Here is a 12,500-nt window from a genome sequence, read left to right on the forward strand (position 1 = left end):
GTGGAGCTTCAGAGTGGAGCTTCAGAGTGGAGCTTCAGAGTGGAGCTTCAGAGTGGAGCTGCAGAGTGGAGCTTCAGAGTGCAGAGTGGAGCTTCAGAGTGCAGATTCAGAGTGGAGCTTCAGAGTGCAGATTCAGAGTGGAGCTTCAGAGTGCAGATTCAGAGTGGAGCTTCAGAGTGCAGATTCAGAGTGGAGCTTCAGAGTGCAGATTCAGAGTGGAGCTTCAGAGTGCAGATTCAGAGTGGAGATTCAGAGTGCAGCTTCAGAGTGCAGAGTGGAGCTGCAGATTCAGAGTGGAGCTGCAGAGTGCAGATTCAGAGTGCAGAGTGGAGCTTCAGAGTGCAGATTCAGAGTGCAGAGTGGAGCTTCAGAGTGCAGATTCAGAGTGGAGCATCAGAGTGCAGATTCAGAGTGGAGCTTCAGAGTGCAGAGTGGAGCTTCAGAGTGCAGATTCAGAGTGGAGCTTCAGAGTGCAGAGTGGAGCTTCAGAGTGCAGATTCAGAGTGGAGCTTCAGAGTGCAGAGTGGAGCTTCAGAGTGCAGATTCAGAGTGGAGCTTCAGAGTGCAGAGTGGAGCTTCAGAGTGCAGATTCAGAGTGGAGCTTCAGAGTGCAGAGTGGAGCTTCAGAGTGCAGATTCAGAGTGGAGCTTCAGAGTGCAGAGTGGAGCTTCAGAGTGGAGCTTCAGAGTGCAGAGTGGAGCTTCAGAGTGCAGAGTGGAGCTTCAGAGTGGAGCTTCAGAGTGCAGAGTGGAGCTTCAGAGTGGAGCTTCAGAGTGCAGAGTGGAGCTTCAGAGTGGAGCTTCAGAGTGGAGCTTCAGAGTGGAGCTTCAGAGTGGAGCTTCAGAGTGGAGCTTCAGAGTGGAGCTTCAGAGTGGAGCTTCAGAGTGGAGCATCAGAGTGGAGCATCAGAGTGGAGCTTCAGAGTGGAGCTTCAGAGTGGAGCTTCAGAGTGGAGCTTCAGAGTGGAGCTTCAGAGTGGAGCTTCAGAGTGGAGCTTCAGAGTGGAGCTTCAGAGTGCAGAGTGGAGCTTCAGAGTGCAGAGTGGAGCTTCAGAGTGCAGATTCAGAGTGGAGCTTCAGAGTGCAGAGTGGAGCTTCAGAGTGCAGATTCAGAGTGGAGCTTCAGAGTGCAGAGTGGAGCTTCAGAGTGCAGAGTGGAGCTTCAGAGTGCAGAGTGGAGCTTCAGAGTGCAGATTCAGAGTGGAGCTTCAGAGTGCAGAGTGGAGCTTCAGAGTGCAGAGTGGAGCTTCAGAGTGCAGAGTGGAGCTTCAGAGTGCAGAGTGGAGCTTCAGAGTGCAGAGTGGAGCTTCAGAGTTGAGCTTCAGAGTGGAGCTTCAGAGTGGAGCTTCAGAGTGGAGCTTCAGAGTGGAGCTTCAGAGTGGAGCTTCAGAGTGGAGCTTCAGAGTGGAGCTTCAGAGTGGAGCTTCAGAGTGGAGCTTCAGAGTGCAGCTTCAGAGTGCAGAGTGGAGCTTCAGAGTGCAGCTTCAGAGTGCAGAGTGGAGCTTCAGAGTGCAGAGTGGAGCTTCAGAGTGCAGAGTGGAGCTTCAGAGTGCAGAGTGGAGCTTCAGAGTGCAGAGTGGAGCTTCAGAGTGCAGAGTGGAGCTTCAGAGTGGAGCTTCAGAGTGTCAAGAGCAATGCCAATAGCTCTAACTTTAACAAAGGCAAAACCATTGCATTGTAAATGCTTGTTTGTGTCTTATCTGAGGTTTCACATTGAATACAATTGCGAACATGTCTCTCAATGCCTAAATCAACTCCAGGCCACCAGTATAACATTTTGACACCTTTCTTAGTTCTAGAGATTCCTGGATGACCTTCATGGCCTAAATTAATTATCCTTTCTCTCATTCCTAGAGGTGGTATGATTCTTCCGGATCTACACAAAAAATCTCCATCCAAGGCCAATTCATCTCGGACCTCCCAAAAAGGTCTAAGCTTGATATTTAGTTTGTCATCCTTACACCATCCCTGAATGACTCTGTTCGAAACATCACGTAACACTTCATCTTTTTTGTATTCTTCTTCCCACATACTCTTTGAAAGACTGGGAGTGGCTTCAAATACTGCAGCAACACACCATTCACTCCAAGGATCTGAAGCAACTTCTTTGAGAGGCAAAGAATGCCTACTGAGAAAATCAGCAATGACATTTTTTGCTCCCGGCACATACTGCACATTATAGACGAAATCTTGGATTCTCATTGACATCCTGGCTATTCTAGCCGATGCTCTGGAAAGACCTTCCGTAGTTAATAATTTGGTTAAAGGTTTATGATCTGACCTTAAAAGGAATTTCTTTCCCCAAATAAATTTTCTAAAATACTCCGTTGCCCACACACACGCAAGTGTTTCTCCTTCTATGACAGAGTATTTTTCTTCTGTCGGGGACAATGAACGAGACGCAAAAGCAACCACCACTTCTTCACCCTTCTTATTAATTTGTGACAATATCCCTCCCAAACCTGTACCACTAGCATCAGTAGTAACAATGGAATCAGCAACAGGATCAAAACCCTGTAATGCAGGGGCTCGTGCAATGGATTTCTTGATGGTCTCAAAAGACTTTTGACAATCACTACTCCAATGAAAAGGAACTTTGTTTTTCATTAATATGCACATGTCATATGTCTTGCTTGAGAAATTATTTACGAATTTAGCATAAAATTCTGCCAATCCCAGAAAGGATCTCAATTCATCCTTCGACTTGGGAGAAGGAGCTTTCAAAATTGCTTCAACTAAAGAGCTTTTTGGTTTGATACCTGACCCATCAATTTCATGGCCTAGGTAAGTAACATGTTTTTCTGAGAATTTACATTTGCTGCTTTCAGCAATCAAACCATTATTCCTGAGAATGGACAACACTTCTCTTAAAAAGGTATCATGATGAATTTTGTCCTCACCCATAATGAGAATGTCGTCTTGGAAGACCACTACCTCAGGAATGTGGTTGAAAAGGTTCGACATTAACCTCTGAAAGACCGCAGCGGCCGATGCTAACCCAAACGGCATGCGAATAAATCTAGAACATCCAAAAGGAGTACAGAATGACGTAAATTGTCTGCTCTGCTTATCCAGTACAACCTGGTGATAAGCAGAGGAGAGATCCAAAGTGGAAAACCACTTGGCATTCCGTGTAAGGGAAAGCATTTGATCGATTCTAGGGAGAGGAAATTGGTCCACAACAATGTTATCGTTAAGATACCTAAGGTCCACACACAAACGGGCTCGACCATTGGATTTACGAGCTACGACCAAAGGTGAAACCCATTCGGCAGCTTCAATGGGTTCCATCACTTTGTTGGCCAACATCTTATCCAACTCCTGTTTGACCTCCTCTCTGATGATAAATGGAATATTCCTAGCTTTGTGAATCTTGGGAATAGCACCCTCCCTCAAACGGATTTTATGAGTGAAACCTTCCAATTTCCCCATGCGATTCTCAAACACTTCAGGAAACTCTTTTAATACCCACTTCTTGGTATCCACACTTTCACATGCAACTAACACTTGTTCTTTGCTATTTGGATTTAGTATGATGTCCAGTAACTTTTGATCTTTCCACCCTAGAACTGGTGGACCAACTTTCGCTACATATAATTTTCCGGTAGCTTGTCTTTCTTTAAACTCAAAATTTAGAGTTCTAAAACCTAACATATCAATCTCCCCACCTGTGTACCCCTCTGCTGCAACATCGTTGGGTTCTAGCCATTTTCCTATCTTTCCCACAAATTGATTCTCCCACATTTTTTGAGGAATGATAGTGAACGGTGAACCCGAATCAGCAGCAAGTGTGACTGTGATACCACCTAATGAGATGTAGCATAAGGGTTTTGATGATATGTCACAAATGATATTCAAAACTACCTTCTTCTTCTGAATTAAATTCACTTGAACATCATCATCATCTGACTCTGATACAGAAGTATCATCTTCATGTTGAACATACGTTACTTTTTGTTGTGAACTTTTTTTGTTCTTTCTGTTGCAAACTCTCGAAAAATGACCAACTAAACCACATTCCAAACACTTGGCAGATCTAGCAGGGCATTTTTCAAAAGTAGCTGCATGCGAATAGCTCCCACATCTATAACATATTACATTACTAAATTTCTTTTGTTCATTCCCTTCAAATTTCCTTCTATCACGTAATTCAGTTTTCCCTTTTTCATACGAGTTAGCCTTATAACCTTTAAATGTTGCTTTCTTTTAAACAATTTTCCCAACAGTTTGTTCTGGAATCTTGTTATCATGTGATAAGGTAGCCTTCGCGCAACGATCAGATAATTCTGCTTTTTTAACTATGACAATTATATCCTTAAGACATTTATCTCCCCCAACCCATAGTTTATCCTGTAACGTTTTGTTTTTTGTATACATAACTACTTGCTCACGGATTAAATCATCGTGTAGTTGAGCAAATTCACATTTCCTTGCTAACTTTTTTAAAGCTGAAACAAATTCTTCAACAGATTCGTTTTTCCCTTGTTTCCTGTGGAAAAAAGCATGCCTAGTCACAGCAATACACACTGAGGGAGAAAAATGGTCATCCAAATCTAATAAAGCACTTTTAAAAATATCTAAGTCTCCTTCAGTTCTTTCATGAGTATGCATTTCTTCAAAAATGCGCAAACCCTCTGGACCAAGCGAATACAGTAACATTCTTTTCTTCCTTTCAGGAGAAAATGTACCGTTGACATCTTCTAAATTCGCAATGTAATTTAAAAAATATGCATCCTTTGTTGCAACCCTTTTGCAAGGTTGAGAGCGAAATCTCCTTAGAGGATGGTTTATTGTTGAGAGGTGAAAAGCTCATTCCTCCGTCTGTCCTCAGGTTGAACATTATGAAAAAAGCTCATGAAGGACACCTGGGTGCCACACTTACCAAACGTCACATTCGTGATGCTTTTGGTGGCCGTGCACCGATGCTGATGTGGAGAACATGGTCCGTGAGTATTGCGTTTGTAGTGCCTCGGGCAAGAGTCTGAAAGTGTTTACTTCTCTTGTACTTCCTATTGAATGTCCTGATGGTCCATGGGTTAAGGTGAGGATTGACGTCCAGGAACCATATGATGTTTTATGTGGACAGAATAAATACATCCTAGTTCTTATGGATTACGCTTCCAAGTCACCTGAGATAAGACTTGTCAAGGATGCTAATACTAAAGTCATCATTGATTTTTTCACAGATGTGTTCTGGAGGGAAGAGTTTCCAGAAGTTATTGTTTCTGATAATGGCAAGCAATTTGTGAGCAGGGAATTTCAGTTTTTCCTGCAGTCTTCAGGTTTCTAGCATGTGAGAATCTCACTCTATCATCCCCAGACAAATGTACTTGTTGAGAGAATTAATTGTGTTGTTGGGGAGTGTGTAAAATGGGCTCGAGCTGGCAATCACGATGTAGTGCGTGCCCTCAATGACATGATTTGGTTCTATAGGACCACGCCTCACTCCTCCACTAAGGTTGCACCTTTTGTGCTCATGAGGGGAAGGAAGGCAAACACCACTTTTAGACCTGGGTGGATGTCAAAAGTTTTGAGATCTGGCTCTAGTGTTTATAAACTGATGTCTATGGTTAAAGAAAATGTTTTTGAGACCCAGTATAAACAAAAGGAAGGGTTTGACGCTAAGAACGGTGTTAAATTGTCATATCTTAACGTTGGGGATTTTGTCAAAATCAAGTCTCCAGTCTATGCAAAGAAAGGGGAAAGCAAATTTTGTAAACCACTCCGCGTTAGTAACATTTATGAGAATGCTGTTCAGGTTGAGGGTGGGCATTAGTCGGATTTGTCCAAAGTGTCCAAAGTTGTGCATGTTTCTAATGCTTCTCTTATTCTTCGTGATTTGTCAAATGTGGTTTCAAACTCTAATGTTTCATTTTCATGTGTCCAACAAAATGCGTTGCCTCCTGCTATTATTAGAAGGCGTGCCAGATCTTGTGCAAAACCTGCTTGTTTCAAGTAAATATTTTTTTTATGTATTGTTTTATATATTTTTTCGTTTTGAGAAGAAGGGAAGGTGTGTAGTAATGTACAGAATGTTTATAGTAGAATATTTTATATGTTATCTACAGAACTTTGACTGTTGCTTAGTGCTGTAGAATGTTTATGCATGTCTGTTAGTCTTGGGCTGCTGAGCCTAGTAGAACCCCTGCCTACTGGCTCCACGACCATGTAGTTACCATTAAACTCAACTTATCCGGATCCTGTGTCTGGCTCAATTACTACAAAATCATTAATACTGAATTGTTTAAAATGATTCTTTATGATAGTTGCCATTTTAAGCTTATAATTCAACTAGGAAAAAATACTGGATTTTCCTGAATTTCTCAGGGTTTTTTGTTGACCTTTACAAAAGAGCGCTGGTCAGGTTACAGACCTAAGCACGGTTTAGTTGTCATATTGTAAATGTAATTGCATTTATATAGCGCTTACTGCCCCTGGTGAGGCACTGAAGTACTTTGTGTGGGTAGCATGCTACTCCAGAATCCAAGATTAGTGGTACTAGGGTAGAAGAGTACTTCTTATTTGATTATTTTTGTGCTTTCTGAAAACGCAAACATCACAACATTTTTGAAGAGGTAGGGAGACAGCTAAAATAAAACCACTTTTGGCTCCTAAAATCTGGAGTATCCCGTCTGAATCGGGTTTATTGGAATGCATGAAACGGTGGCAGCCAATTTTGTGACTAGAAGTAGATTAATAGGGTTTAGGTAGTAAGGTTTAGGATGCGCCGTTAATGGGGAAAGGGTGAGGTGTGCCCTTGATGTTAAACTGACGAGTAGACAGATTGAAATACAGTTATGCAAAACCATAGGAGTCTATATAGATAGTGGAAGGAGTGTTCGAGAGAGGAGGAAGGAAGGGCTGGGCGGTAAAAGGGAGTGTATGCAAAGGATGGGTGGCAGATAAGGATGAGCTGTATTGAGAGTGCAGAAGAGAGTTTGTTTGCAGAACAATTTATTGTGGTACACGTAGTGGGGAAGGTATCGTTGAGTCTATCTTTTGAGCTAAAAACCACACTAAAATTTAAACTGCATGCATAATTTACCATTAGATTGGAAATATAGCGAATTAAAAAAAATGCAATTGGGGAGAATAAATGTTTCAATTTAACTTTAGTGACGAGGAAAATGCCCAGATGTTCCTTACCTCGCCCCCGAGAACAGGTGTGTCATTCACACTGGTTCGAGCGAGAAGGCAGTTCAACCTGTTAATTCCAGTCTCAATTTCGAAACTTCTTGTGGTTTATAAAATGAAGGTTTTACTGTACAGTCTGTCTTTGATCTTAGGCACGTTTACCGGATTCCTTTTAAAAGAGCAGTACGGCTGGTTTGCCTTCTGTTTCTGCGTCTACATGCACTTCCTTAGTTACCGGGCCCGCCCTTCGTTGCCACCCGTTGCTATGGACAAAGTGGAGCGTACGCAGTGCTTCATCCGGGAGGGACGTCACTTCCTAGTTGTTTAGGTAACGTGGCCTTACCGGTACCAAAAAGCATCGGAGCTTGGCAGAGCAGTCTCTTCCCTGCCCGGAGCCCTCCTACAGAGCTCCACGCAGCCCCGGCGCTGCACCTTCCCTTCCTGAACCCCCGCAGCCCCACGAACCTGCAGCCATGGCAGAGGTAGAGCCGCCCCCATCGCTGATCAACGACTCGGACCCCACAGCTTCCAACGCGTCTGCCCGGCTGCCGGCCTCCCCCGAGGGGACGGCGCTGGCCTACGGGAGCCTGATGATCATGGCGCTGCTGCCCATCTTCTACGGAGCCCTGCGGAGCGTGACCTGCGCCAAGAGCAAGGTATGGAGCCCAGAGGGGAGGCAGGGTATGGTGTCTGTGGGAAGAGAGCGGACTGGCCATGTGTGTGCAGGATATAAATGAAGGAGCAGTCCAAGGATTGGGAGGTTAGGACCAGTTGGAGAGACAAAGAAACAAACGGCAAGGATGAAATAAGGGTCATGGACGGAAGGCCATCCATAATGTGGTAGGGGCCCTTGATGTGAAGGATGACAATATATTAGCCAAAAGAGAGAAAGGTTGGAAAGGGGTTATTCTTGAAGAAAAAAAAAGGTGGGGGATACACGAGAAGCGAGATTTAGAGACTGGCCTTATAGAGTGACAAAGAAGCGTATTTCAAAATTAAGTAGACTGGACTGAGGCGCCAATGTGGGCAGAATATGTCTCCGAATTATGGTGCTTTTTGGTCCTAGTTGTTGTGAAAGCCATCTGCAAAAAACATCAAGCAAATGTAACGTAACTGGTTCTATTGTACAGCGCTCTGACACCTTCGGGTAATGTCCGCGCTTTATAAAAATGCACTAAATAAAAATAAAAAAAATGTCATGTATTCCTCGCGTTTTGAAATCTAGTGCATTTGCTTATTTTTGCCCCCGTACACACTCATGCTTTTTCTGTGGTTTTGATCCGCTGCTGTTATGTCAAAAAGAAATACCTTAAAGAGGTCTCCCAGCGATGGGAAAAACGGTTTCCTTTACCCAGTCTTGCACCTCTATCATTCACCAGCAACATGCATTCTAAAACGTTGCTGATGATGTCTGTCTTGGTGTGAAATGTAATGTGACGCCAAAAGTCACTTTACACCAGCATCTCCATTTTGAAACAATATTCACGAACAGGTCTACAATTCCACTGTTTTGGATTAGATGTCTCAATTTGGCAAGGAAATGTGGACGAACCGGTTAAGACCGAACACTGATTTTAATGTACTTGTGCAAATAGACGTTTGGTGTGTGTTTACAGCTTTTTATATTGACCTTATTTAAGTGTTTAACCCCTCGCAAAAACACACCCCTTATGAGGCTTAATTCTTAGTTTTAGAAAGGCAGAGTTAGGGCTATAGCTTAGGTTAATGTTTACCAAGTGGAGGTGAGTGTCAGATTCTGCATCCATTTATGTCTTGTATTACCAACTATTGAAATAAAATGAAAGACTCAATAGCTGTCAAAATACATTGTCAAGTAATATTTACCCCACAAGAGGAGCGCAGCGCTTCTAGTCGTTGATCCTTCGAATTAGTGAACGGCCCTTATGTCTTTGATACTTTTCTTCTTCAGATATTGTTAGTGTATAACAAGTACTTAGCAGAAATACATCCACCCCACCCCGCACCTGTTTTCATCACAAATGTATTTTTCTTCTGCTGAACTCAGAGATGGTTGTCTAAACAGTAGAATGTACTGTAGTAGGGTAAAAATGTAAATACAAGAATACTATTTACATTATTTGTTAATATCCGCATGGGAGCAGGCCTCTCGTCTAAACATTTCACAGATTTCCCAAAGTTTCCTTTTGAAATGAAATGAGCTGTACCTTTTTGCTGGTTTTTGGTGTTGGTGTATGCTGGACTTATTCGTGGTGTCACTAGGCCTATACGTGTCATTGTATTGGAAAGGAAATATATGCTACTATAGCAAACCTCTGTGTCTACTGGATAAAAAGTACAGTCATTGCTTTGTGAAATGTCAATGACTTTATTCCATAGCATGCATAAATTACACTTTAGCAATATTATGTTTACATTTCTGTCATTGCTTGGTGTGTGTTGTATGGCCCTGCACAATAATAGGCATGAAGTGCACCTGCTAAACAATATTCTATAAATATTTCAGTTATTGCTTTATGTTGTGTTGCCTAACTAGACACAATACTAGGCCTCAGTTGACTCTTGAACAATGTTGCAAGCCGGTAGGAAATCTGCCTTTTCTATATAGTCACCCCACATTTTTCTTCTTTTGCTGGAACCTATATTTGTGCTGGCTTTAGAACTCTATGCACTTTACCCCTGCTAACCAGAAATGGAGTGCCATTGCTCCCCCTTTAAACATAGTTGAATTGACTTATTCCTAATTGGCACATTTAACATGCCTGTAAGCCCCCAGTATAAGGTGTAGAAAGTGTATCTAGGACCTGGAAGTTAAATTCTGCTTGTGGAGGGAGAGCACTTGTTGTGCCATCCACTATAGTACCTGTAGAAACATGGCTTCAATCCTACCTTTTTGTAGCCTTGCTGCCGCAGTGTAAAACCTGCAGCGCAACCTGTTTAAATAACCCTTTGACAGGTAAAAATGCCCTTTTAAATGTAGTCCAGCTTGTGTAAGCCTGGTAGGGTGCATGGTATTTAAAAATAGGACATGTAGAAGATTAATGCTACTGCATTTCTACAATGACGAGGCCAAAACTGGCTACCTTCCCCGAGGAAGAAAACCAAAGGACAGATTAAAATACTAATATGGTATCTCGGGAATGGAACCAGCAAGAAAAATAATGGGATCACTATTTTTAATTGTTATTAAAAAAAATCCAATTCAGGGAGAGGTGTGGCGCCGCGGCCAGGGCGACTGACACTGGAATCTGGGGATCAGGGTTCGAGCTCCGGCGGCAGGTTAGCCCAGCACCATGCGACTCTGGGCAATAGCTTGCTTAATCTTCCCGACGGCCCCCAGTGCCTAGAGACCCTAACGGGTGATTGTGCGCTATACAAATGTGGATTATATAATTCTTGTGTTCTGATTTTTAATACATGTTAAGGAAAAGTTAGTTTTGGAAAGGTACCCTTTACCTGTCTGGCCTGATAGGCTGCTAATAAGCATAAACCTCTGCCAGCTCCCAGCCTTGAATAGGTGTGAATGACATGTGGCATGACCACCCTCCCCGAAACTAACAATAGGCTACCCTGAATGGGCACAGGTGACTCCTGAATTTCACAAAATATTCAGTGGGCTGTGGGCATTATGTGATACCACACTGTCAAATCATTCTTGACAGAGCTGTTAAGCCACATGCAACACTTAGGGCACACTAGAAAAGGAGAGAACAGGTGGCCAAGACAATTCTTGTGTATAGCCTGTCTGGCTGTTATCTGGTTTTGTTTTGGGTATATGCCTGCTTTAAACTGGTTTTTAGTGTTAGATGCACAAGGACATTGATTATTTCCTTACGACACTCCCACACAGATCCAACCCTTAGAGCCCAAGTTTAGAGTGGCCGAAGGCTTTTGCCATCTTGAAAATGCACTGGCATATGGTATTTTGAGCCTATTTGTAGTAAGGCCAACTGGAACAACTGAAAAGAGTGACTAGGGTTGGCTCTGGGACCTTTTACCTTATTGGTTAGTGAGTGCTCAGGGGTCACCACTACCCATTAGCTTGTGTCAGGCATAAATGTGGCGCCTCAAGGCTCCCCAGTTAGTCAGCCATAATCTTAATTCTATTTTAGAAATAAAATCATAAAAGACAAATCGGTTAAAAAGAACAAACATTGGCATCCACATAGTCACACTTGCTTTAGAACCCCTGAAAGATAACAAACTTTGGGTGAATTTAAAAACTGTAAATACAGTAAAGCCGACCTGACTTGAGTAAAATTCATTGATTCTTAAAATTGGTCGCAAAAACTTATATCATAGGGTATTATATTTTGAACATATAACAATGTGTAATGTATCATTGACTGAGACATTGTCACAGTCACATAGGGCAATTCCGAATCCTTAACACAACCATGATTTTAAAAAATTAAACGCGGAAATAGATTCAACCCAAAAAAAAATCAATAAGCGTCGCTGATGACGTGTCCTGTTCAAAGTCAAATAGGGTACTAAATTACTAACAGTTTTCACTAAGATCGCATGTCGGACTAAGAGTTTCAATATTGCAGAGTCCTCCCGGTCCGCTGCCATCTTGCCATTAATGCCGCTGCAACCCATTTGTGATCAGAGCTAACTATGCTGCTGGGATTAGCATATAAATCGGGCCTCCCTAAAGACATCATATTATGGGAGATATAAGCCAGCCAAAGGGATCAGAAAGGGCCTGTCCAATTTTAAACAATCCTGCAATATTAATCTATTAAAACCAAGCTCCTCCTATGTCCAAATTGATAGCCAAAGTTTTAAGGGGCAAAGTCGGATCTTGTCGATAATGTAACCTAATCACAGTTCTTCGTGGACGATTTCATATGGTACACTTTGTGGGACTCCCAGGAGGCCACTTAAAATTATTTTCTGCTACTCGAATCGGGGCGACTGGGCCATAGCCCCAAATTCCACTGCCAAAACTCGCTAGTAGGATGCTTTTAGCCCTGAAAATTTCCAAGACAGATTTAATGTGGGTGCGCCCAAGCGGCGTGAGAAATCGACAATGCTAAACGTGGCTCTATTGAAGGACATCACATTCTGAGTTATAAGTGGGTACCAGTTTAGACCAGAGTCCATCTGGACCACTAAATATCTGAACTTATCTACCTGACTGACGTGGTGTCCGTCTACTACAAAGTTTTATAGTTTTTCGTATTGGGCGGACCAAACTTCATTACATGTGATTTCGAGAGGTTGGTAGTAAGGTCAAATCTGTTCATAAAATAAATAAAAAGGTTATGTTTTTGTAAACCCTTGGCTGTTCGAGCAGTTAAAACTGTGTCATCTGCGTAAAGCGGGGCCGGTGTAGAACGGCCTCCTACTTTGGGGACATCCACACCCAGGTCTGACACATCT

At 42.7% G+C, this 12,500-nt stretch overlaps 1 protein-coding gene and 1 long non-coding RNA gene across 3 annotated transcripts in view; one reads left to right on the forward strand and one right to left on the reverse strand.

Moving 5' to 3' along the window:
* The window catches only part of LOC144766664 (uncharacterized), a 183,837-nt gene that overhangs the window by 65,493 nt on the left and 105,844 nt on the right, over positions 1–12,500 (reverse strand). The gene's annotated exons all lie outside the window — the stretch shown is intronic.
* HM13 (histocompatibility minor 13) overlaps positions 7,399–12,500 on the forward strand; it is a 67,753-nt gene continuing 62,651 nt past the window's right edge. Inside the window, exon 1 of one of the 2 annotated variants that reach the window (XM_078651738.1) lies at positions 7,399–7,789. In XM_078651738.1, coding sequence (XP_078507864.1) covers positions 7,607–7,789 — 183 coding nt within the window. In that variant the 5' untranslated portion in view covers positions 7,399–7,606. The remainder of the gene's footprint in view (positions 7,790–12,500) is intronic. The other variant, XR_013598502.1, reaches the window with a different exon arrangement.

Source organism: Lissotriton helveticus, chromosome 7 (assembly GCF_964261635.1).
Source record: "Lissotriton helveticus chromosome 7, aLisHel1.1, whole genome shotgun sequence".
Taxonomy (NCBI): Eukaryota; Metazoa; Chordata; class Amphibia; order Caudata; family Salamandridae; genus Lissotriton; species Lissotriton helveticus.